General features: G+C 36.3%; 1 protein-coding gene and 2 long non-coding RNA genes across 30 annotated transcripts in view; 2 read left to right on the top strand and 1 right to left on the bottom strand.

The window, feature by feature from the left end:
• Positions 1-27,073, bottom strand: part of cdc42bpab (CDC42 binding protein kinase alpha (DMPK-like) b) — a 128,431-nt gene extending 101,358 nt beyond the window's left edge. For 21 of the 28 annotated variants that reach the window (XM_087297488.1, XM_087297494.1, XM_087297489.1 and 18 more), the window contains exon 1: positions 10,463-11,262. In XM_087297488.1, coding sequence (XP_087153614.1) covers positions 10,463-10,640 — 178 coding nt within the window. In that variant the 5' untranslated portion in view covers positions 10,641-11,262. 28 annotated transcript variants of the gene reach the window in all.
• On the top strand, positions 7,926-10,980 carry LOC147832278 (uncharacterized). Its single transcript, XR_015518700.1, has 2 exons — positions 7,926-9,113; positions 9,339-10,980. It is a non-coding gene; the product is annotated as an uncharacterized LOC147832278 (long non-coding RNA).
• LOC147832277 (uncharacterized) lies at positions 11,104-20,619 on the top strand. Its single transcript, XR_015518699.1, has 2 exons — positions 11,104-13,825; positions 19,482-20,619. It is a non-coding gene; the product is annotated as an uncharacterized LOC147832277 (long non-coding RNA).
• Positions 27,074-27,540: the final 467 nt, after the last annotated feature.

Here is a 27,540-nt window from a genome sequence, read left to right as displayed (position 1 = left end):
TATGAAATGAAATGTTGTCTACATAAGAAGCTGACTGGATTTATTTTAATGAATCTACACTTTAAAAAATATCTGTAAAATGACAGTTTTCCATATTTTGTGATTTATTCTGTAATTTTCTTCACTTTTTTATGCTTTTGAATTGCATTATGGGACCTTGATCTTTCCTCCAAAAGTTTTTGATGTTGAAAAGTTTGAAAAATCCACTTTTATTAACATTTTTAATTAACATTGTAGAGCTGGAGGATATGGCAAAAATGTAATCTTGATAATTATTTTCCATATTGAACGATAACGATAGTTTCCGATATAAATTGTTGCTTCCAGATTTAAAAGAGCACCTCAACAATGACTGAAGCCACAAAAATTAGAGGGTCCATTAAATAGCATAACATATTTTTTGGCCGCTAAGTCTTTGGTGGCCAAACATTCAGTACACCTCTAATATAAACACACTTTTAGATTCCCATGCCATTGCACATTTCTGCTTTATGATTGGCTCTTAGATCAATATAGAGTAAAAAAAGTCTAGAGCTTATCATTGTTATTGACATAAATTTTATCGCTATTCGATATAATATCGTTTATCGGCCCAGTCTTAATATATTGTCTGGGTTGGTGTTAGGGCTAGGCGACTAATCGTATGGAAGTCGACATTCCATACGATTAATTGACATTCCAAATCGACATTCATAACCTATAAATCGATCTAATTTTTCCAGGTCAATTTTTTAATTACTTTCCCTATCTAGTGTGGAGTCACATGACCTCGTTCTGTTAAGGCTGATTAATACTTCTGCGTCGAACCCACAAGTATGGTCTGGTGCCGGCTTCGCAAGCTCGTATACATGCGCACCTCTCAATAAATGTAACTACACATTGCATGTTTGCACTACATTGACAGCGATTGGAAGCTGCGCCGGGGATGCCTTGAGACAGCATATTTTCTCTTATGACGTTTAATAAATAATCATATACTGCATGTTTCCTTCAATTATTTTACAATCAAGTAATACACCCTTCATTCAAAAATCTCTCACTAGTAAAATGTTAACATATTTCCTGTACAAAACTTGTCAGTAAATTATGAGGTAACATAAAAATCAATAAATAAATAAATACATTTTCCTTAAAATGTTCAATTAATCGAGATTTTGATTTTAGGCCAGATCGCCCAGGTCTTGGTTTTGTAAATTACGGTAAAAAACCTGGTAATAAGCTGCCATTTTATGTTTTTTTTTTAAACTTAGTTCTCTATATCATTTCTTAAACAATATCTTGTCTCAACCCCAAAAATGTCAATAAAAGTCAGTCTGTTAAAAATCCATAGTTGAATTTACAACATCAAAAGTGGACAGAGCGGAGCTAAAACCCCCAAAATACAATTCACACTCTTAAATGAACAGAAAACAACTGTGAATCACAAAATATTTTACAGTGTAAAGTCCAAGAGGCCTAATAGCTGCTAGGCTAATCAACCTATACAGTGAAAATAGAAAACCTCAAAAGGTTAAATCATTATAACAAGACCAGTTAACATAATCATTCCATAAGCATCCATGATGCTTATCATCTGTCTCAGGCTGATAACAATCTATTAAAATGACTGTTTAACTGTGTGCATTTTCCACTTAACAAACCCTCACTAGGCTGTGTACATTTTCTACAGCAAGGCAGCTATTACAGCAATTCAGCCTAACTATTCATCTCAGGGGTGCAGCATTTTTAGCATGCAGGGTAATTATCTCAAGATACTTGGCATTTACCATTTGGAAAGCTCATAAAATCTTCATTAACCATAGGTCATGCGTGATAGTTACTGAAGTGTGAGGGTATTTTTGTCATTTGGAAGTCTCAAGAGGCAGATTCAGTTCAAACGTGGCCTGACTTACACGTGATGTGAGAGGCTAACAAAAACAGCAGCACGTAAAACAGCTAAAGAAGCCTAGCTTCGTTTACAGGGTCAGCCAAGACAACCGACACATAAAAATCACTCCAACTGCAGGATTTCCTCATTTTGTGTCACTCGAGGCTGTTTCATCATTCTGTTCAGCCGGCTTAGAGCTTCCCGTGACCCTCGAGGACTAGAAACTATGATACAAAACACACAAATAAACGCCTAGCGAAGGAGAAACCCCACCAAAACCAAAAATCTCAGCAAAATCACTTTACTATTCAAAACATCAAGAGGAAAACAGATCTATGTGTCAGTTGTTCTTTATTCAGACTAAAATATCAGTAGATACTGCTAGTGTTCATTGTACTTGTTAATGTCGCTCATTCAGTCGGAATAGTCATATTTTTAGTCTTTATTGAACATTGGGGTCAAATCTCTGGTTCACACTGTGTCATGGCTTAGTGGTGCATGGGGTAGGATTCTGATAGGATGGTCTACTGTTCCACTGCATCAAAGCTCAAGGGCATACACTAAAAATACACACACACAAAGTTTTCAGGCACATAAATCAGGATGCAGCAGCACAGAGTAAGGCCAAGTGCTAACTGTGAGCTCGCAGCATTATTATAGCCGGTCAGCAATGGAAGAGGACACTGGCTGATCTGCACTGTCACTGAGGTTTGTGTATCACTGAACTATCCCTTATTTATATGGACAGTTCATCCAAAAATGGAAATCCTGACATTATTTACTCCCTAACTCATGTTGTTCCAAATCTGTATGTCTCGATGTTTTTCTCTCTGTGGAAAGTCTAAATGATCTTTAAAAAAAAATCTTCTCTCTATTAAACAGAAACTGTAGAAAAAAATAAAATAACATTTTACATAATAAATATAGATGACTGTGCAGCATTTCGTTTTTGTTTACAACAAAGATCAAGTGTCACCAATGCTTTCCTCAAATCTCAAATGCCAATTGAAACCAAGACTGTGTCTGTTATATTCCTCTGCCAACGCTGGCACCAGAAATCGTCAGACTGATTAAGATGCTTGCCAATTGAAAACTAGGATACATTGAGAGAAAGACAGAGAGCGCGACGACAGAGCGTGGGCATCAAACAGCTGTCTCACAAGCCCCTTCACACTGCACATCAGAGCACTGAGTCAGCACTTCTATGCAAATCTGCCCTTAGCCTGAGTGGAGTGCAACAATCCTTCATCTACAGTGTGCAATGGAGGGTCTCCGAGCACCAGTGCACTGCGGTGTTGGCTATCGTGCGTGTCTATCTCCTGTGACAGATCTGTATTGGTGAAACACACCCTAAACATGTGTCTAAATACATATACAATGACAAAAACATACCCACTTCCCATACATGTATGTGAACAGACTACAGCTTCAGGCATGGGCGGGCTTCTGAGTGTACAATGTTAGCACTAAATAAGATGTTTCTGTTTGACTGTGCTGGAGGGTGTGCTGACGGAGAGTGGGAATGGAGACAGATGAGGGAGAAGAGGTGAATTCTTTGGCTTTAAACCATACTATTACAGGCGAGCGATCCAGGCCCTCAGCAGGAGAAACATCATGTGACGGGGAAGAACAATGCATCCAGATCTCTGCAGTGCCGAGGCTTTATTTTGGGAGTTTGGCATTGCTCTTACACCTCAGTGTGGAGCAGCTCAGGGGTCTGGCATGCCTTGCATTTTAGCAGGACGTGTAAGTATGCATCGGATGGACTGTAAAATCCTGTCACATTGCCATGTGTCCAATGACTTCACCTTTAAATATACTATTAGAAAAATAATATAGGACAAAAACTGCTAAATAAATGAATTGCAAACAATTGTAAACAAACTTTTCTCTTGTCATCAAACTCACCGCTATTTTCTGAGTGTAACTACAGATACAGACACACTGGAGCATTTTAAAGCCGCGAAGATCAGCTGGTCTGTTTATAAGGTGACATATGAGCATGTCCCTGTATCTGTGGTTACGCTAATATAAAAACAGTTGAAGTCAGAATTATTAGCCCCTCTTTGAATTTGTTTTTCTTTTTTAAATATTTCTCAAATGATGTTTAACAGAGCAAGCTAATTTTCACAGTGTGTCTGATAATATTTTTCTTCAGTCTTATTTGCTTTATTTAGGCTAGAGTAAAAGCAGTTTCAAATTTTTTTAAAAACCATTTTAAGGTCAAAATGATTAGCCCCTTTAAGCTATTCTTTTTGTTTTTTTTTTGATAGTTTACAGAACAAACCATCGATGTACAATAACTTGCCTAATTACCATAACTGGCTATTTAACCTAATTAACATAGTTAAGCCTTTAAATGCCACTTTAAGCTGTATAGAAGTGTCTTCAAAAATATCTAGTCAAATATTATTTACTGTGATCATGGCAATGATAAAATAAACCAGTTATTATTTATTGAAACTATTATGTTTAGAAATGTGCTGAAAAAAAATCTCCTCTCTGTTAAACAGAAATTGAGGAAAAAAATAAACAGGGCGGCTAATAATTCAGGGGGGCTAATAATTCTGACTTCAACTGTATTTATACATTTTAATGTCCAAAAAATGTTAACTATTTTTATACTTTCAGTTTTGGTCAACAATAACAGTAATATGCGCATTACTGACACCAATATAATTTTTTTATTATATTTATAGAGGTTACACGTTACAAAATGTATTTGGGTGCTTTAACATCTGAGGTTGGGTTAATTTGGTCCGGACCAAGGGAAACAATTGATATATCTTAGCATTTTTTTGCCTTCTTTGGATCATTGGAGCACAAACGAACCCCCCCAAGAGGGAAAACAACCTGTAGTGCGATTTAACTGAACTAAACAAGGCAGGCGTCAGAGCACCATTTATTGACAGGTAGAAATTAGCAATCCTGCTACAACCTGGCACAATGCATCTTTCCTCTTTGAGGTTAATGTCATTTTTGTGCATTGTCCCTGTTAAATAAATTAATTCATTCATTCATTTATTCATTCATTCATTGAAAAATATAAAATATAAGGCTGGTTTTGAGGTCCAGGGCCACATATCATGCTACAAAACTAGCATTTAAAGAGTTCAGATGCAAAAACCATCAGAATTTTTTTTCCTTAAAAGAGCATTTTTCACAGGCTCCTGTGTGTATGTTCAGCGAATAGAAATTTATGGCAAAGAATAGGTCCTTTGCATTACCTTTAAAGTGAAATAACTGAGAAAAAAAATAGGAAGATGAGAAAAATGCTTATTTTAGAAAATTATTTCAGATGGCATTCAGAGGTTTTTGCATCTGAACTCACATGCCTTGCATCACAAACCAAGAAAATTATGCAAAACCATAATATTACCACAGCAACATGTACAACAAACAATGGCGAGTACTTTACATAAGGTTTTCCAAAAAGATTTTCAAAATACTTTTGCCATGAAAACGATCAACCAAAATGCATAAAAGGCTTTCCATTAACACTGTTGTGTAAACACCCCTAAATGTTGTCCGTTCTGAAACGTAGCGAGGAAATACCGGTTTAACCTACTGCGTGGTGTGATGAATGTATCATGTGGGAAACCCCGTCAAACCCTTCCCCAAGCTGCCTCCAAGCTGTCCTCTATGGGGTCAGTCAAGGGAAAGCAAATGAATAGCTCAAGTATGTCCGCATCTTTGCCAATTGGCCCTAGATCTATTTCAGTGAAAGCCCAGGGAGCCTGCATGAATTCAGTCATTTTTTACAATGAAAAAATAATCAGTACAATACAATATGGCTCTGGGTCACTGGTCTAGACTTGGTTGGCAATGAAAGCCAAGGAAATGCATATGAATCATTCATTATGCGTCTCGCAAAGTTTAGCATGCATTTCTCAGGAGGACTGGGACATTCCAGGGGGTTTCACGTATAATTGTAGCATCGCAGCCTTGTCCCAACATACATGTGATTCTCATTATGTTGTAGTACATTGTGAAGGCTTCAAGGCTCCAATTACAATCCGTCAACGCTGAATGTGGAATCCTCATCACTGATCTACCTAAACCATAATAACTGGCTGATGCGTGCACTGAAATTGTGTTTATGAAGTGCCGTCAGACGTTGAGGAAAACCAGAGCGACCGGCCAAATTCGTCTTCTGAATGCCTTTAGATTTACAAAGCTACGCTGGAGTGAATTTTAGAAAGAAAAAAATGGAGGCAGTAAAAATGTGTTAGTGTGTCATTAAGAACCAAGACACAAAGTCCCCTGAGGAGCTAAATTTGACCTTGGTTACAATAAACTGTGACTTTGGTCTGTATGCCAATGACAGCGCTGTACATTATAATGTATGAATGAGTGAGTGTGTGCTAATGAGCACATGAGTGAGTGACCTATCCAGTCGCTCTTTAAATAGACAGGTCTACAAAGGGACAAACACAATACGCAGCCGTTTCCCCATATGACATCATGTGTCCAGCGGCTCAGCAGAGTTTCCTGACGCTGCCCTATTGAGACTCCCTACAGGAAAAGGGCACTTACAATTTTTTCGCATAAGCACACATGCACAATGATGCACCATATCTCTATCTATAATGTTCTGACCTATGTTCGACATCAATGATATACAGTGCATCTGGAAAGTATTTATAGCGCTTCACTTTTTCATTTTACAGCCTTATTCCAAAATGGATTAAATTAATTTATTTGCTCAACAGTCTAAACACAACACCCCATAATGACAATGTGAAAAAATATTTTTTGAAATTGTTGCAAATTTGTTAAAAATAAAAAAACCTGAAAAAGTCACATGTACAGAAGTATTCACAGCCTTTGCTCAATAGTTTGTTGCTGCACCTTCGCCAGCAATTACAGCCTCAAGTCTTTTTGAATATGATGCCACAAGCTTGGCACACCTGTCTTTGGGAATTTTTGCCCATTCCACTTTGCAGTACCTCTCAAGTTCTATCAGGCTGGATTGGAAGTGACGGTGAACAGCCATTTTCAGATCTCTCCAAAGAAGTTCAATGGGATTTAGGTTTGAGCTCTGGCTGGGCCACTCAAGGACATTCACAGAGTTGTTATGAAGCCACTCCATTGATATTTTGGCGCTGTGCTTTGGGTCATTGTCCTGCTGGAAGATGAACCGTCGCCCACGCCTGAGGTCAAGAGCACTCTAAAGCAGGTTTTCATTCAGAATGTCTCTGTACAGTGCTGCATTCATCTTTCCCTCTATCCTAACTCGTCTTCCAATTCCTGCTGCTGAAAAACATCTCCACAGCATGATACTGCCACCATCATGCTTCACTCTAGGGATGGTATTAGCCTGGTGATGAGCGATGCCTGCTTTTCTCTAATTGTAATGCCTGGCATTCACTACAGAGTTCAATTGTAGTCTCATCAGACCAGACAATTTTGTTTCTCATGGTCTGAGAGTCCTTCAGATGCCTTTAGGCAAATTCCAGAAGGGGAGTGGCTTCCGTCTGGCCACTCTACCATACAGGCCTGACTGGTGGATTGCTGCACAGATGGTTATCCTGCTGTAAGGTTCTCCTCTCTCCACAGAAGAACGCTGGAGCTCAGACAGAGTGACTATCGGGTTATTGATCCCCTCCCTGACTAAGGCCCTTCTCCACAAATAACACAGCTTAGATGGCCGGCCAGCTCTAGGAAGAGTCCTGGTGGTTCCAAACATCTTCGACTTACGGATGATGAAGGCCACTGTGCTCATTGGAAATTTCAGAGCAGCACAATTTTTCTGTAACCTTCCCCAGCCTTGTGCCTAGAGACAATCTAGTCTCGGAGGTCTACAGACAATTCCTTTGTCTTCATGCTTGGTTTGTGCTTTGACATGCACTGTAAACCCTTATGTAGACAGGTGTATGCCTTTTCAAATCATGTCCAATCAACTTAATTAACCACAGGGGAACTCCAATTAAGCTGCTGAAACATCTCAAGAATGATCAGTGGAAACAGAATGTACCTGAGCTCAATTTAGAGCTTCACGGCAAATGCTGTAAATACTTATGCACATGTGATTTTTCAGCTTTTTTATTTTTTATCTGCAACAATTTCAAAAAATGATTTTCACATTATCATTATGGGGTATTGTGTGTAGAATATTGAGGAAATAAATGAATTTAATTTATTTTGGAATAAGGTTGTAACTGAAAAAATGTGGAAAAAGTGAAGTGTTATAAATACTTTCCGGATGCACTGTAGTCATATTGTGGCCATTCTTAATCCCTTATCCCCTTAACTGTCACCGTCCAACAGGTTAGATGTTATTTACTATATATTTAATGCATCATATTAAATGCATCCAAACCTGAACTTATTTTGACAATATATAATATGCATAAATCATATCTAATTAATTTGATCTCGAAAAGTAGGGTAGCAGTTAAGAGGGTAAAGGCATGTTCAATTGTCATTTTCATTGAAATTAAAGGACAGAGGAATGTAAACAAAACAACCAAACTAAGCAGGGACTTTGCTGTAAATTGTCACTGCATTCAGATGATGTGCCGGTGAATCTAAACCCATGCTGTTTGTTGCATTCTATTCATTTCTCAGAAAGTTACGTAACATGACAGTTAGTTGAGCCAAACTTTTTTTTTCTAGAGACAGAAGGCCATTTCTGCTCCACTTTAAACTGGCAATTAGATCATTCACAGATGCAGGGTGAACTCGGGCTCTATTAAAGGTTGCCTGTTTCATTTAAAGTAGGGTTTTGTTTACATTCAGCATCTTGGTCTGAGAGTACCAGTGTTTTTTAAACATGATAATAAAACATGCTGGCATGGTGGGCTGAAGTTCATACTGGTAAATATATAACAGGGCTGCATGCAAATTCATGAATAATTCCCTACTATACATACGCAGAACAGAACACAGAATGTGACAAAAAAAGAATTTATGAAGACTATGAACAAAATACAATCTATTACTACCCGCCAGAATCAGAAGTGTGTATATATGATAGGTACATTAATATACCATGACCACACGTGACAAGATATGTGAAAAGAAGGAAACAACATAACCGGTAGCACGCCCAAAGTAGTACATCCATATTACATTTATACTGAAATGCTATTAAGAATAATAAGTACCAGAAAAGTCCTGTAAGATGTACTTACTGTTAACCAGGGCTATGTCAGGTAATGGAAGTTTATAGTGCATTTTATTTCCAAATATGTAGTACTTTAAAGTTATATAAAACCACATTAAAATACTTTGAGAAAGGGGTGTCCAAACTTGGTCCAGGAGGGCCGGTGTCCAGCATATTTTAGTTTTAACCCCAATTAAACACAACTGAAACAGCTAATTAAGCTCTTTCCAGGTATACTAAAAACTTCCTTGCAGGTGTGTTGAAGGAAGTTGGAGCTAAACTATGCAGGACACCGGCCCTCCAAGACTTCAAGTTTGGACACCCCTGCTTTAAGATACATGAATTAGTTTTCCTTCGGCTTAGTCCCTTTATTCATCAGGGGGTCACCACAGCAGAACGAACCGCCGACTTATCCAGCATATGTTTTCCACAGCGGAGAACTGCAACCTAGTACTGGGAAACTAGGTTACGCACTCGTTAACACACATACACTACTGCCAGTAGTTAGTTTATTCAATTCACCTATAGCGCGTGTGTTTGGACTCGAGGTTAGCACACACAGGAAACCCACATAAACATAATGAAAACATAATGCAAACTCCACACAGAAATGCCAACTGGCCCAGTCAGAACTCAGTGACCTTCTTGCTGTGAGACGACAGTGCTAACCACAAAGCCACCATGTTGCCCACTTTAAGATATTACAAAATGCAAATAAAAGGTTAAAAGGAGCATAAGTGACAACAGGAAAAGAGACTATGGTGGGTTTGTGGAATGTTTATATTGTGTATGTGCTATCGTTGAAGTTCTTGTTTTACTTGAACATGTGCTGAGATAAACTCTTGCAATTCTGTGTAATAAGGTGGCTTTACCCATGACTGAAATCGGTATTTAAAGTAAACATATTTATATTCAATTGCATGACAAGGCTGGTCATGTGACCCCAAAAATGCCGGCGCCCATAAACGACAGATCATGAAGAATAAAACAGCATTTTCCTGACTTGTTTTCTATTCTTCATCTCCTCAAAACCTTACCAAGTGAACATAAATCATTTACACACCAAAAATAAACATGGACACGGATATGCTACAGCAATAATACACACTGGTACGTCAGAATAATGTTCTCCCATGTTATTCTGAAGCCATAAATAAATGATTTCTTCAGATATGTCACCGCGAAGGCCCGCTGCAGTGTATCCACCTTGTTTCAGCAGTAGGACTCATAAAGGTGAGCTTCACATTCCACATTCATGCACAAACCAGTCCAGCGATGATGTCACCTTCATTTCTGTTCCCCCCTCGAAAAACAACTCAATGACTTTTCCGTGCAGCAACTTTTGTCTGAAAGCAGCTGGCTAACGTCAGACGATAAAACAATAGTTTGTTTGCCTCTCGCATATGTCAGTGAATGAATAACTAAACAACCGGCGTGTGGGACGCGAGAAAAGACAAGCCGTGCAATGCATGAAATGTGCATCTTACCCCAGTCTAGAAACTCCAGGACGTTCTTCTCTCTTCTGATGGGAGAACTGCTGCACTCGTCGTACAGGCAAACTAAGATATCCAACAAGGTCTCCATGCTGAAGCACTGGCCGCTGGACTGAGACGGGCCATCCATAATCAGTTTCTCCAGCTTCTTTAAACGCACCTCCACAGACATGGTTTCAAATGGTGCTGATGCCTCACAGTATGCTCAGTATTTGCACAAAAAAAGCTTAATGACTCAAAAAGATAAGGAGTCAATCATGGTTCCTTTCGCAAGGATTCCTCCATATATCAATCCACAACATCATGAATTCGCAGTCCGTAGGTGCAGAGAACTTACAGCCATCGACCCTGCCCTGGCCGGTGGATTTGACGTATATAACCTAGGCTTATGTATTCCCGACTGCAGCGTCTCCTTTGAAGGACAGTTTGCACAAAAGAAGTCACCAAAGAAGTTTAAAGCAATCCCCTGAGATATGGTGATATCTGTGGTTATCCATTATGCAGTAACAAAAGCGCATCAGCAGCACGGGATCTGCATTGCTACAAAGCCCCATATGCCCCTCCTCTGCCAGGACTGCGAAAGCCTTAGCAAGCTGTTTTTTCCTTTAAATTCCTCTCCTCGTGGATACAAAACCCTGGCGGAAGGAGCAAATCTTGCTTTCGGAAACTGTTATGCACTTGTCGAGGCGAGGGGCTGGAAATGTGCGTCCTCCTCGGTCATGTCGGTGCGCGGAGGACTCTCTGCCGCCGCCGCCGCCGCTGCTCCCGGTCACCGTGTGTGTCTCTCTCTCACTGCTCGCTGCTGCTGCTGCAGGCAAAAACCGACATCATCATGGCGACCAGCACGGCATCTACTGCGGGGAACGGGCTGAGGGATATGCTGGAGGGGGACAGCTTGAGTAATGTGTATTAAAGCAGTTAACAAATTTTCCGCCAATTATTCGCTGACCTTCAAGAGGGTCGACCCTTTTTTTGACGAATATCTGTCAGTAATTTGCTGTTTCGCGTATGCGAAGATGTATTTTAGTGCAATGCACTATCCGTTTTGAGTAATGAAGCGATGAAAAAAACGCTTTAGTCTTGTGGTGACTAAAGAGATAATAACAGCAGGACTTTTTTGTTGACGTATGTCTGAAGGTGACGGAAACAGCTCGAACTACGTACTGTTGCTATGGTTACTGGGCAAACGCGACTTGTTTTCTTGAGCGTCTTGACTAACGCAGTTTGTCCAACTTTTATGCTAAGCTGATTTGGTTTCTACTTTGGTTTCCGCTTGTTTTGAGTTCCACAGGGGTTCGTTTGAGTTGGAGAGAACTTAAAGCGAACTTCTTATGCACGTTGAACTTTTGCCTTAACAAAACAAACAAAAAATAACACTGCACACCTTAAAACAGAAAATGGTCATGCTTGCTAATACCAGTGGAAATTGATGACTTAATATTCCAGTCACTGATGAGAAAAATACTGGAAAAAGAAGTTTTAAATGTTTCACTCTTTGTGCCATAACTTCTGTAGTAAGTTTTCTTATTGTTGTGAAAATTGAGCACGTGCGCCCTCTTGTGCCCGTTATACCGCATTGCAATTGCAGTAAAAACTGTAGGACTGTACAGAGAAAAGTCACCATGTATAACATCAGTAGTTTACAGAATAAAACAAAAGGTATGTTTTACTTAAATGTATAATTTGTAAATCTAGGAAAACAATTTCTAGCACTGGATTAATTAAAAAAATTCAAGCACTCTTAGCATTCTTCAGTTTGAGATGAGATAGGCCTAGGTATTCAATTGTGTGTGTGTGTGTTTATCTATCTATCTATCTATCTATCTATCTATCTATCTATCTATCTATCTATCTATCTGTCTGTCTGTCTGTCTGTCTGTCTGTCTGTCTGTGTCTGTCTATCTATCTATCTATCTATATCTGTCTGTCTGTCTGTCTGTCTGTCTGTCTGTCTGTCTGTCTGAAATTGGGAAGAAATCTGTTATTGTTCCTATAGCCAAAAATAAGTTTCCTTCGGTAGTTAAATGATTTCAGACCTGTTGCGTTTGCTTCATTAGTTATGAAGTAGTTTAAGAGATTTATTAAAGGTGATATTTTGATCTGTTACAGTTTGCATTAAGACAGAGCAGGAGAGTTAAAGATGCTAATCTTACACTGTTGAATTAACCGTTTAATCACCTGGAAAAGCCCAAGACCCATGCCAGCTTGTTATTTACTGATTTCTCTTCTGCTTTTAATACTATGAAGCCACATTTGTTGGTGGAGAAGTTAATTTCTCTTTTTAACTTGGATCTTAATATTTGTGGATGGATTCTGGATGTTTTAGCGGGACGTCTGCAGTGTGTCAGAGTCAGTGGTGCTCTTTCTGACCTTCAGCATTGTTCCACTGGGTCCCCTCAAGGTTGTTGCCTCTCACCTCGTCTGTTCATCATGTAGACTAATGATTGTCGGAGTATGTACAGAAATATCAATGTCATATCATAAAATATGCTGACGATTCAGTGATTTTGAGTCTCCTCCATGTTCAGGATTTGGGGCATGGCCCAGTTGTGGCAGAATGTTCTTCCTGGTGTCATAGATTTCTTCTCCAGTTGAATGTAAACAAAACAAAAGACATGGTGATTACACAAAGGCTTCTCCTACAAACAGCATAACAAATATTATAGACTTAGACATTGAAATTGTTGACAAATAAATATCTAGGGGTCGTTACTGACAATATGTTGACATTTTAACCTAACACCCAGGCTGTCTAAATAAATGTTCAGCAAAGAAACTTGGATCGTTTGGGGTTTGTGTCTCTATGATGACACTGTTCAATAAACAACTTATTAAATGTGTTTTATTTTTCTGCATTGTAGCTTGGTAATCTGAGTGTGTCAAATAAGAACAGGTTGGGTAGTCTTGTGAAGGTAGCAGGCAAGATCATTGGTTTTAACCAAACTGGTCCAATGATAATTTACCATAATTTTGCTTTAAAGAGAGCTCAGGGTATCACCCATCACCCATTGTTCTCTGTGTTTCAGCCGCTGCCATCAGGATGTCGTTTCAGAGTTCCTGTTTGCAGGACAAATAGAACTAAATTCTAGAAAGAAGTAGAAATTATTTATAATGGTAGCCATTCATTCATTAAATGAGTTCAGTGGGGAGGCAGATGCATCTAAAAAATGATGTACCATATGTTGTGTGGTAATATTTTGTTATGTGTACATGGAACTTTGTACTACGGCACCTTGGAATCAATCAATCAATCAATCTATCTATCTATCTATCTATCTATCTATCTATCTATCTATCTATCTATCTATCTATCTATCTATCTATCTACACTGTAAACGATTTCTTGTTAAATTAACAGTAAGTTACTGGCAACAATTATCCAGTAGCTGCTGTATTTCATAAAACAGTAACATTACTGTAATACTAATTACATTAGTATTAGATTTACTGTAAAATGTAATACATCATTTTACTGTTTTCTTTTTATACTGTAACACCAATTACAGTAGTAATACACATACTGCAAAACTGAAAACAGTATTTTACTGTACATTTTTACCATGCAGAACTACGGTATTTTAACGTTACTTTCATTATTACTGTATAGTATTTTACAGTTATTAAATGTTATTTTATTGTATTTAACAGTGCTACTTTATAATGAGCAAAAAAAGTTCAAAAATTGCACAAATGTTATTTTAACTGTTCAAGAAATACAAGAAAAATAAAGAAACTGAAACTTTAACTTCACAATAAAAGTTTATTGTGTAAACCCTACTGAAACAGTAGCAATTATTCAATATAACACAGCAACAGAACACTAATGAACAATTGATCATTAAAACCAGTCAACAATTAATGCATCAAAAAGTATTACAATTTTAAAAACAGGTGAAAATACTGCTACAAGACACGAAATGATGAAGGCCAAATGATGTTGTGGAAAAGGGACAGTGAAAAAGGGCAGGAGCAATTCTGATGATCCTGCAAAAACGACAAGCAAAATCAATCACTGGAGTAAAAACTAATCATGCCTCAAATTATTTCATTCATTCAGAAACCAAACACCGCACTGCTGTTATATATATATATAAAAACACTGTTTTTTATCGTTTTTGTTGGCAAAATACAGATTGTTGTCTATTTACAATTACACTAACGTTAATGGGGAAAAGATCAGTCAAGTCAACACTAGTCAAGTGTCCACACAGGTGTGTAAAAAATAAAGTCTCATCTTAACTTAATGTCTGATTCTGTATAGCTTGAATATCTGATTCCATGACCACACTAGCGCTTCCACGAATTTAAGAGGGGTGAACACAGTTCATTCTGACCTTAAGAGGCTACATATTTAAAATAAATAAATAAATAAAATAATTAATTTAACGTGACTAATGTTAATCAAGTACTTTTAGGCTTTTAACATGTGAAAATCTACTTCTAACTTACAGACAAGATTACGTTAGAGAACATGAAAGCCATGGGTGATTTTTAAAAAAATAATGCTAATGATAAGTTACTGACATTTGTAAAATTTGTAAAAAAGTAATCACTAAGCATTCATTTTTGGCAAAATCTGCCGAAAGGCACAGCAACACGATCAAATGTGTTAAAGTTGAGCAAAGAAATAAAGAGTAGTCAAGCAGTCTACTTCATGAAATGTTTGTGATAATATTTTGCGGTTAATTCGTATTACTGTATTTCAATATGCAGTGATGGCATGTCAGTGAGACGAATAAATATTATTACACCTCACCAGTGACATTTCCTCAAATTAAATCATCTTGACGTTACTGTGCACAGCATCAGTAAAACGTTAAGAATGATTTAAATACCAAATTTTAAAACAGTCACTGCTGATTACAAACTAACATTAAAGATAGGCTTACAGAAATCCTGAATGCATGATAATATGAAGATTTATTACTCACTGATGTCGAAGCACTTCGTCAGAGATGTAGACAGGACAGAATGTGTGCCATCAAATGAGCTCTTGTGCAGTCTTTGTTGGACATCAAGGTAGTATGTTCACCCACACTGTAAAAAAAAAATCTGTTATTTTACATGTTTTTTTCCCAGAAGCTAGGGTAATAGAGTCATTTGGTTAAGTGGTTTAAAATAATTTTATTTATTAAATACTTGCTTACCCATATATAGATGTAAAAGTAACCAAAATAAATAATTCATTAAAATGTGTGGGATACTAAGCATGTTTGGCCTACAGAGAGAAGTAAACATTTACTTTAAGCATTGATCCTAATGAATCTATTTCTGAACTACATCCAACCTCACCTCTGAAACAGCATTTTTGAGCATTTAGATCAGGGGTGCTCAACCCTGTTCCTGGAGATCTACCTTTCTGCAGAGCTTACCTGCAACCTTGATCAAGAACACCTGTCTTTATTTACCAAGTGCTCCTTCAGATACTATTTAGTTTGTTTAGTTGCGTTTGATCAGGGTTGGAGCTAAACTCTGCAGAAAGGTCGATCTCCAGGAACAGGGTTGAGCACCAATGTTTAAGACAATAAAAAATAAGACATCTAGATCAGTGGTTCTCAAACTGTGGTACGTGTACCACTAGTGGTACGCAGGCTTCCTTTTAGTGGTACGCGGAGGAATGAAATATGTCATGTACATGCTACACACATTCAAAATTTACCAAAAATGATGTATATAATATGCCATATATGACATATAGCCTATGTTTTTGAGGTAATCTGCCATGTTTTTTTTAACCGTGCAGAGTTTTAGCTGCTTTACTGGGCCTACTACGCTGCTGTATTTCAATACTGCTCATTTTGGTGGTACTTGTAGAGACAAATTGTTCCTGAGGTGGTACTTGATGAAAAAAGTTTGAGAACCACTGATCTAGATGATATTTTATATTCAATCATTTGTGAAATTTAAATGACTTATATTCAGTATATACATAACATTAAATCAGAATAAGAATAAAAAAATAATACTCTATGCTAAATAAAATACTTCAGATCTAAATAAAGCAGGTGTTTTTACCTAAAGGTTCCTTTCCTCCAGTTAGTTTAGTTGCAGATCCCTCCACATCTGTGCTTTATTTGGTTCTTGACTTAAGAGTAACTGGTGTCACATTCCAGGTCCATCACAATCTGAGCTAGAAAGACAATATGGCAAAAGACAAGACACATTTAAATAAATCTCAGAATAAAATATTTAAAAGGAGAGTTTACTATTCTGCCACCATTACTCCATGTGTTTTAAATCCATTTAAATTTCTGTTGAACACTAAAGCAGATATTTTGAAGAATGTTAGAAACCAGAAACTATTGACATCCATATTTGAACCAAATTTCTTTAAAAAAAAAAAAGAGTTTGTGTTCAATGGAACAAAAAAAAACTAACTATTTTGAAACAAGTGGAGGATGCCAAAGATGCCATTATTTTCATTTTTGGGTGAACTGTCCCTTCAATTCAAGTGTCACGCATTACTCATAAAAACTGATGTATCGCTTGAGGAAAACTAAATCAAGTACCTCCTGTGGGCAAGCAGAATCATTATGCCATTGTATTCAGCCAACTGACCCAGCCGAGACTCGAACCAGCAACCTTCTTGCTGTGAGGTGACAGCACTACCTACTGTGCCACTGCGTCGCTACTGGAAGAAGAAGAAAAAGAGGTTGTACATGAAACTCCTCACAACAAATCTGTGAACAGCTTGACATTTCAAAATCTAATCAAAATGAGGAAGACATCAACATTACCTCGAATAAACAAGTGAGGAGTGATTGGTAGCATCATTTTTTCAGCATGAATTGCTGTAGTTGCAAAAAAGATAAATATAATAAGAGTAAAATAAGACTTAACATTTAATAATCTAAATCTATGGTACAACCATACAAATCTGTATGGGGTTCAAATAAATTTGTATACAAATCATTCCCTACACCTGAACACCAAAAATAAAATGTACAATTAATGACACAATAACGTTATACAATAAGCTCATTAACCAGTGAGAAATAGACAATTAATATGAATTATGTTAATATTAACGTTAGCTTAAAAGACATCAACTGAATTTTATTATCAGCTCAATTTAATAAAACAGTTACACTTATTTCATTGTGAGTTTAGTTTGAATAACTAACTTACAGTTTACAAATTTAACCATAATGATAACTTGGTCATAATGACCACATGAAGACCAGAGCTTACCTTAACGTTAAACGTTTAACTTTTCATGGTGACTTTGCCTTCATCTCAGTGTTGTGCTGAAATAGAGAATTCATTAATGCAGTTAACCCCAAGTTTTTTTCAGGTAACTTAACGTTACTATGGTCAAAAACTCACTCAAGATAAACTCACTGTAATTACCTTATCTAATACCTCGCAAACACTACAAACACGGTCTGGCGTCGAATAACGTGACATAAGTACCTAACTTACAACTAAAGTAACTTGGTTAATTATTTTAAATTACACACACACTACACGGAAATATACACAAAACAATCCTTTAACGAACAGAATTTGACTTTTAAACACTTACCGAGGATGAATTCACTGGAAGAAAAGGCGACAGGTGGATTTCAAATTAGAAGAGCCGTTGCTTGCCTGGTGAAGGTCGAATCGAGTCGGCTCGGCTTTATGAATCGGCTCCTTAGAACAGTAAAGAGTCGAGTCCGCCTAAAACCGATTCCTTTTTGTATATTATTGTAAGACACAACAATGAATCATTACTATTTCGTTATACTGCTCGGCCACACACATTTATACACATATTGCTGAATGTGCTTGTTAACACGTGTGATAAAATAATTCCTGAGCAAACGGTTCAATCCGATTCGGTGTCGTTTGTGTGCTGAACCGAACCAGTGCAAACGTGATATTTATAAAATAGTAATATTGTTTTTTTTCTTCTCACTTTACCAGCGAAAATATTACATATATCTGACTTTAACAATAAGAATAAGGTTCGCTTGAAGTGTTTTGAGAATTGATATTTTTTCTCCCAGAGTTCATTTCACACCAACAAGCAAATATAATGGCGGATGAGAAAAGCCAGATCATATAAATATTGCGTTTAATATGTCACGAAATGAAGTTTTAACAGTTTTTCATGTTCTTCCAAACTCAAATCTGTGGTTTGTTTTTAGATATCATGTCTAATTTTAAGTGTGCTTTGCCGATAGGGGAGATTCTGACCTCCAGGGGTTGACGGCGCTCCGTCACTCATGTATCCGGCAAACCTCATGCTTTAATCGGCCTAGACATTATTGAGACATGCCCCTGTCTTCGATGACTAGATAATAAATGTGTTATGAAATAAAGTTTAAACCGTTTTTCATGCGAGAATGTAGTTGTTTTAAACTCAATTCTGTGGTTTATTTATTAAGATAGTGCGTATTTTAAAATGTCGTTTTGAAAATGTGGAGATATGTGCCCTCTACGGTGGCCAATATGGGCGCCCAATATTCTTGAATCCGTCTAAAGCAGGTTGGTCACTCTGACATTTAAACTGACTTTGAAATCATTTTGTGTGTTTAACAGTCTTTGGTTACGTGAATCAATTTATTTTTGTTCCAATTTACGTTTTGGTTTAGCACAAAGTTATGTTTATTAAATATTATTTAATATTTCCATGTTGCCTTATAAAGTGCACCCAAAAATGGAAAACCAGGGGACAGTTTAATGCACTGAACAGTCTGAAGAAACTGGTTAGGTTATTTACTTCACAAAATAATTTGTCTAAAAATAAATAAACATAATAATCATAATATATAGTGTGTGTGGAGTTGTTCTTGGTCATTTGCAGTACTGTATTTAGATGCACAGTAACGGATTTTTCCCCAAAATTCATTATAAAATCTACAGTAACATACTGTTAACCATGTTCACAGTATAGAAAAGTTGAAAATACATTATTATACTGTGAAAACAACAATATATACAGTAACACACTGTGCACAGCTTATACAGTAAAAAACTGTTGAGAAATGCAGTATAATACTGTGAAAACAACAGAAATCGTTTACAGTGTATCTATCTATCTATCTATCTATCTATCTCTGTCTATATCTGTTTTTCTGTCTATCTATCATAAATGAGTACAGTCTTCACAGATCTCTCTTTTAAATTAAAATTTTCTAAATTGCTTTGGTACATTTCTCTAATCATCCTTAAAATTTGCAAAACAGTAAATGTGTTTCTCAACAACTCTAACAAAAAGCAAAACACCATGGATTACCTGCCAATTAAAGTATGTCTTTTGCTCAGAATCCTTAGTTCATCTCCCAAAAATAAACATCTGGGCCAATGAACATGTATGGATAAGACAGTCGAAACGCTTAGTCATGTTATCAACATCACTGTGTACTCTGGAGGGATGATCTGATGAAAACTATGGCTACAGTTTTGATGGCAATTATTGTAAATTATAGAATACACCTTAAGGTGACGTAATGATGCAGTGGGTAGCACGTTCGCCTCACAGCAAGAAGGTCTCTGGTTCAAGCCTCGGCTGGGTCAGTTGGTGTTTCTGTGTTTCTCCCTGTGTTCGCATGGGTTTCCCCCGGGTGCTCCGGTTTTCCCCACAGTCCAAAGACATGCGGTACAGGTAAAATGGGTATGCTAAAATAGTGTATGACTGTATGAGTGTGTGTGTGAATGAGTATGATTGGATGTTTCCCTGTGATGGATTGCAGCTGGATGGGAAACCACTGCGTAAAGCATATGCTGAATAAGTTGGCAACCTCAGATTGATAAAAGGAACTAAAGGGACTGTAATTTGTTGACATTCCATGTCATTGTGATGCAGAAAAGAAAAGACAGTACTGCACAGCACAAAAACTGAACAATCTCCTTAGGATAAACTGCACATGTAGTGCTGTAGAAATTACAGTGCAGCCTTCTTACACCTACTAGCTTTCCTGTCTGTTGGGCCACAAAAACTCATCTCTAATAACTGATTTATTTTATCTTTGCTATGATGACAGTGCATAATATTTGTATAGATATTTATCAAGACACTTCTATACAGCTTAAAGTGACAATTAAAGGCTTAACTAGGTTAATTAGGTTAACTAGCCGGGTTAGTTTAATTAGGCAAGTTATTGTATAACGATGGTGTTCTGTAGACTATCAAGGAAAAATATAGCTTAAAGAGGCTAATCATTTAAAATAAAAACAGCTTTTATTCTAGCCGAAATACAACAAATATCCAGAAGAAAAATATTATCAGACATACTGTGAAAATTTCCTTGCTCTGTTAAACATCGTTTGGAAAATATAAAAAAATAAAAAATCAAAGGTGGCTTAATAGTTCTCATTGCAACTGTATATATAAACATTATGGTTCATTAAATGCAGATTTAGAAACAAAAGTATTATAGAAATGTATAGAAATATGCTTGACATATTATGACAACTTGTTCAACCATTTTGCATGTAAAGAATATATGCTGTGTACTATTGCCTTAATGTTGTGGAAGACCTGTTATAATACATTTTGATGAACATGCAGTAAGTATACTACATAAATACATAAATGTATACTTTACATGCCAATTTGCACATAACAGCTGCACATACACAGCAAAATATGGGGACCCAAAACAACTCTATGGGTGTTAATTTCAACACTTTGAAAGTGTCTCATGGGGTCCACTCAAAACAGACTTAAATCAACACTTTCAAAAGGGTTGGCACATTGACACCGAAGTAAGGGTTAATTTTAACTCAGGGCAGAGTTAAAAAATGTAACTATATTTAACACCACCTGGTGTAATATATTATTTTATTCAACTCTTTTGAGTGTAAATATGGTAAAAAGGTCAAATAGACTGTAAATTACAAAATAAAATACATTTTATTTGAAAACATTCACAACTTCAACAATTCAATTTTTAAAATGCAACAATGTCAAATATGCTTTAAATGTTTTATTAGTACAGACAGTATCAACAAAATATGATGTCCAAACTTGATGTGTTATCAGAGCAATTTGAAAGTTCAATATATCGTCACTCATAGTTTTCTTCTGAACGCATAGTTTTCTTCTGAAATTACATTTTAAACAACTTGGCGTGCAAATCTTTCACTTCTGGTGTTTCCTTGGTCCTCCAAACACAGCAGTTTAAATGAAGGTATAAATGCTGTAAACTTGTGTGAAAACAAACTGGAGCTAGGAAATCTCATCAAGCATGTCCTGTGAAAGATGTGCTTCCCAGCCACAGGATGACCTTTTTATCCATGACGATGTAGCAGCTGCTGATCGCTCGTCTGGTGGTTCCTGATGCACGGATATACTGTAGGGTGATGCTCATCTAAGAACTCTTCAAGATTCCAGCATGACTAAGAAAAATGTTTGAAAACAAATTGCAGTCAAATTCTATGATATATTTAAAAGAACATTTAAAGTAAATAAAACATTCAAAAAATCTAAACTCACCTTTTGAAAATCTTCATGATGATCCACAACTTGACTCTCCCAGCTGGTTGAGGTGACAGGATATGGAAAAGTAGAAAAAACACATACATCATTGTTGGATCTCCAAAAACAATTAGGTTAACCACTATGACTAGAACTGGAAAAACAGGCAGCTGTCTGTCCAGAATCCTGAATTTAACACTTGGAGCAAAATTTAGAGGAGCTTAAAATCTTTTATATCATTTAGTGATGCTGACTTCCCCAAAATATTGGCCACAGTGTAAAAAATATTCATAAACTTACAGTTTTCTGTAAGCGTGTGCGTGTGTGCGCGCGTGTGTGTGTGTGTGTGTGTGTGTGTGTGTGTGTGTGTGTGTGTGTGTGTGTGTGTGTGTGTGTTTCTTTACCAGATTCAACTTGTTAGGCCCTTTCAGGTCCAGTATTGACGCCACCTTTCCTGGAGTCTAGCAGATGTTTCAGGTCCAAATATAACCTAAAATGTTAGGATAAGCAGAAGAGAAAAAGTGCAAAGCAAACAGCAAAACATTATTTAAGTAACAGTTCACCCACAATACAAAACTTATCACCTTCATGTCATTTGTTATTCTCTAATGCTCTAATACCCTCTCAGCTTATTGTGAAACAAATACAGAACTTTATCAAACATACCTTCATTATTATCACCACATATGACCAAGAAGGTGTGCTTGGCCATTTCACCAACTCTGGAAATACACCATCCGTCTCTAATCAGCCACCGTCACAGGGTCTTGTGTTATTGTACAGAGAACTGTGGCTGTTAAAAAACAACAACACATTAGTATCTAACACATATGCATAACCTTCAGATAAAAAAGAGAGATGAACATCACAAAGTATGCCTCACACATTTTCACATATCTTTTGATTCAGATGTTGATTATTGATAATAAATCCACAAATCAAACCTGTATCATCATTAGGCTGCTCAAATATGAATTTTACAGACAGGTGGCTGTTTACAACGCACTAATAAAACGGAAATGTTGTGTACAGTACATGCTAAGTTTAGCCTATAGTTTTAAGCACAATATCATGCGGGAGAAAAAGCTTGACTAAGATGTTCCTGACAACAGAAATAGCCTAACTTACTAACGTCAGACATCCCGAGTTGGGAAAAGTCATTTTCGGGGGATACAGAGTTGATTTGCGGGAGGTAGCGGGAGAGATGAGTACCTAAAGAGCAATGGGATGAGTTGCGCGCGACGTACCTGAAGAGCGGTGGGGGTGACTTGCGCGTGACGTACCTGAAGAGCTGGGAGGGATGCGGTGGAGAGGGGTGTGCAAAGTGTTTAATGACCGGGCGGGAGACGCGCGATTTCCGGGAGATGAGCATTCATTTGCGGGCATCTACTTGGGCATCTGGGAGTCTCTGTGCATTTGCGGGATAACGTTAACGTTAGTCCCGCAACTTCCGGGAGACTTCTGTAACGTTAAATGTCTGATAAAGTGCAAACGCGGTCATTTAAAGACATTAATGTTAACATTCCGACTTTAATGGTTGTCAACACTTAATATAATTCAAGCGTACGTTATCACACGAGTCTAAGTTATGGACTAACGTTATATGGACGGCCACGAATGAACCAGTTTAAAAGGGCCGCGGTGTTTAAAATAACCAAATTAACGTACACGAATAACAAACAATCATATGTTTTAGTCAGGAAGCCTTTTACAAGTTAGCATACGTTCATTTACTCACCAGATATGTTTTAGAAACTCTCCAGAGCTTATGGAAACCGTCCTGTGTTGCCGTTAGCATCCGGGCAGAGTAGGCTAACGTTAGGCGGCTCCGGGGATTCCCTCGCTAGTTTGCTTGGAATTAAAGGAGAAGTGTCGATTTTATTTTACAGATGGGTAACAACGCACAAAATGGCATTAAGTGTGACAGAAATGTGTTGAACATGTTCATTTGATGTTTTTATGCACTATGTATGCGTGAGCATATAAAAACATTCTTGAAAAGAAGTCAATAGTAATGCAGTTAAGCTAGATACACAAACGACCATGAATGAACCGCAGAAGTTTAAAATTGTCACTCCAATCTAAAGTTATTAACTTAACAACATGTTTACAACTGTATTTCCTTAAAGAAAGTCAGTAAAATACCAACATTTAGGTAGTTTGACTCACCAGTTGCTGTTCTAAACCTGGAAAATGGCGTCTGGAAAATTCTTCAGTGACTGGGGCTGCATGAATTCCCGGATGTTGGAAATAACACCACCAAGTGTAAAAAAGATAACTCCTTGATTTCACACTGAATAAAAACAATTCTAACTCTTATTATATTCATTTATCAAAATCTAACTCTTTAACGTCAACACTTTACTCTCAAATGCTTCAACACCGAGAATTTAACTCTGATGAATTTGCTGTGTATAACGTTGTATATAGTAATATACTTGTACATACACTTGTCAATTTGCATATTAGCATTCACTATTTACTTATGTTTTTAAAAATATTTTTATTATCTGCTTTTTGTCTTGTAACTGTAATTCTGTTCCACTGTAGAAGCTCTGTCATGAAAACAAATTCTTTGTACAGTGTGAGTGAACATACCTGGTAAGCTCTTTCAGATTTCTGATAAGCAATTGACAATGTAGACACATCAGAGAATTGTACATAACCATTTGCATGGATGTACCAAAGCATTTCCAACTTGTTCAAAGAAAAATTGTGTGTGCGCAAGTGGCACAATGATGGGAAGTTTGTGTAGGTAGTTTTGATAATTTCAAATACATATTTGTGTATATACATTATGTCAATAAACACCAAATCCAAAAGCAAAACCAAATCTATTTTAACAAAATAACTTAAGATCACGGTCCAAAAATAATATGTTAGAGAAAATTATTAAATACTTTTTTTATAATGAGGAAAATCAGAAAAAAAAACATCTTAAAATAATAAACAATGTTGAGATTTTGTAATAACTTGTTATTTTAATTAAAATAACTTTATTATAACTGTTTATATTCACCGAGAAATGGATAAAAATATTGAACATAAGGGTGTATGAGAAAAGGGTGTAATACACTACCGGTCAAAAGTTTGGGGTCAGTAGGATTTTTAAATGTTTTAAAATAAGCTTCTCCTGCTCACCAAGACTGCATTCATTTTATCGAAAGTGCAGTACAAATTGTACAATTGTGAAATATTATTGCACTATAAAATAACTGCTCAAAAGCAGTTTATAATTGAATTTTATAATTTATTCCAGTGATTTTAAAGATGAATTTTCAGCTTCATTACTCCAGTCTTCGGAGTCCTTCAGAAATCACTCTAATATTAATTATTATTGTTATGATTATTATCTATGGTAATAGTAATAAAAGCAATAATGACTATAGTAATCATTATATTTGAAACTACACGCAACAAGAAGGTAGTTATTTAAAATGCTAATAGATATTTAACATTTTTCTCACATTTAATAAATGTCCCCAGACATGAACTTTCTTTATAAAAAAAAAACAAGAAAAAAAAAACTGACCCCAAACTTTTGACCGAACTGCCAAGCATATTTCCAACACATTTCTATTAAACTTTTTGTGCCATGAAATGTGCAAATGAATCTTTTACTACTGAAAGAAATGTGGATCAATCAATGGTAAACCAGTTCCCTGAAATGGCTATGTTATTCTTCAATTGAAAAGCATAGACAGAGGACAACAAAAAAGTCACAAAGTCTGACAATGAATGAACGATCATGGTTAAAATTAACGTTCTGCCTAAGGGTTGTTTCCATCAACTTACCCTTCTGTTTTAGCATTTGTACCTGTTTATGTTGTAGCCTATTGTGTTTTCTTATTTTGACCGTATATCCTATGAGCATTTCTATCTTTATAGACCGATATGCATGTAGTAGTTAAACAAGAAAGCTGTTTATTTGAGCAGTAAATCGAAGCAGATTTGTGATAACAAACAAAAGCTTTACTTGTGTTTTTTTATTATTGAATACAAAAATAATAACATCACTGCATTGTAGAAAAAATACAATAACAAAAAATCCATCCAAAAAATACATCCAAAAACTCACAAAGCCTTAATCACTAAGAAAAAAGATTATCATAAGCTTTAAGAAACGTATTATTCTGTATTAATACGTTTAAGAGATTCAATATTGTATGAAATTTCAGCAAGGAAAGTATTAAATATAGTTATTGTTTTAGGAACTTATTTTTGTGTATAAAAAATGTACAGTGTAACACAAAATAAAAATAACAATAGGATTGAGAGCATGGTTGTTACTAAAATTAAATCATGTTTAAATAAGGACAGTAAATAAAAAATAATGTTGTTCCAGAGATGTTTGACGTGAGTGCAACTATAGAATAAGTTAGTCTCTTCATGTATATAAGTGCACAAATTAGATAAATCAAAATAATTTGCAATTTGGGAATTTGTAGGATAAACCATATGCAAGATCTTAAAATGTATCTTTCTTATTTTGTTGGATATGCAAAATTTTTCAGGTAATAACCATTCTCTTACATTACCAAAAATCTCTTTCATTGTCAGAAAAATTTGTCCAGAAAAAGTTAGGCTACATCTTGGGGAGGTATAAACAGAGTACTGTAACAATCGTCTGATGTCTGTTGTTACTTTATATATATATATATATATATATATATATATATATATATATATATATATATATATATATATATATATAAAAGACACTCCATCCAAAAAAAGTTTAGGCTAGTATTACTTGTAAGCTTCTGACGTTTGATAACATGACGTCTTCTTTTAAAGTGGCGTACATCACAAACCTCTTTAAATCTCAATCTGACAATCGCCACACCAGGCCTAATAAGGTGCTAATAGTGTCTTTCATGTCAAAAACATTTGATGTTAGAACCAAACTGGCGGCAGGATGTAGGAAATTTTGAACAGGAAGTTAACATTCGGCGATTATCTCATTTCTGCTGACCATAAGAATTTGTTTAGTCAATAAACATCCTCTAGTACGCTCACAATTTTCAAAAAAAAAAAAAACAAATTAAGTAAATAAATATACAAACTTAATCACTGATAGAGAGTATAACAAGGTTTTTAACGCAGCAATATTTACAGTCGTTAGCCTACCTCTTCATGACGCCGAAGAATAGTTTGTTGTTTTATCAAACCGAGGCAGGATCCGCTTGAATAGGTCTGTCTTTCGTATGCAGTGAAGAGGTGTTAATTAGCACATGTTTTGTTGATTGGCATGTACCATCCTTAGATTAGGAGATATACTACCCGTGAGAATTAGATGGTACTTATATTGACAAAAGGGCCTCAAAATAATCGACAAGGGAAGGACAGAAGACTGAAAGAAATCACACAGGGTCTTGGACTTCAGTTTACTCATGCACGGATCATGTGTATTGTACAGAGAGTCAGCAGACTCGTTGACAGAATTAGTTGGTGGCTAATTTCACATCTATTTACAGTTGATAGCATTAAAAAAATATGTGCAAGATGTAAATATTGCAGGCCATTTACAGCATGCATTTATTTTAAATATGTATGGGTTTGTTCATATTCCATTGTACATGATTATTAAAAGATGGTCAAACAAACATGTTCATAAAATGTTGAATGTAGAAAGTTTCATGAAATACACCAAAATCTAAACAGA

This window comes from Danio rerio, chromosome 20 (genome assembly GCF_052040795.2).
Source record: "Danio rerio strain M-AB ecotype USA chromosome 20, GRCz13ab, whole genome shotgun sequence".
Lineage (NCBI taxonomy): Eukaryota > Metazoa > Chordata > Actinopteri > Cypriniformes > Danionidae > Danio > Danio rerio.
Note: the sequence above shows the minus strand (reverse complement) of the source record. Positions and strands in the feature narration are given on the sequence as shown.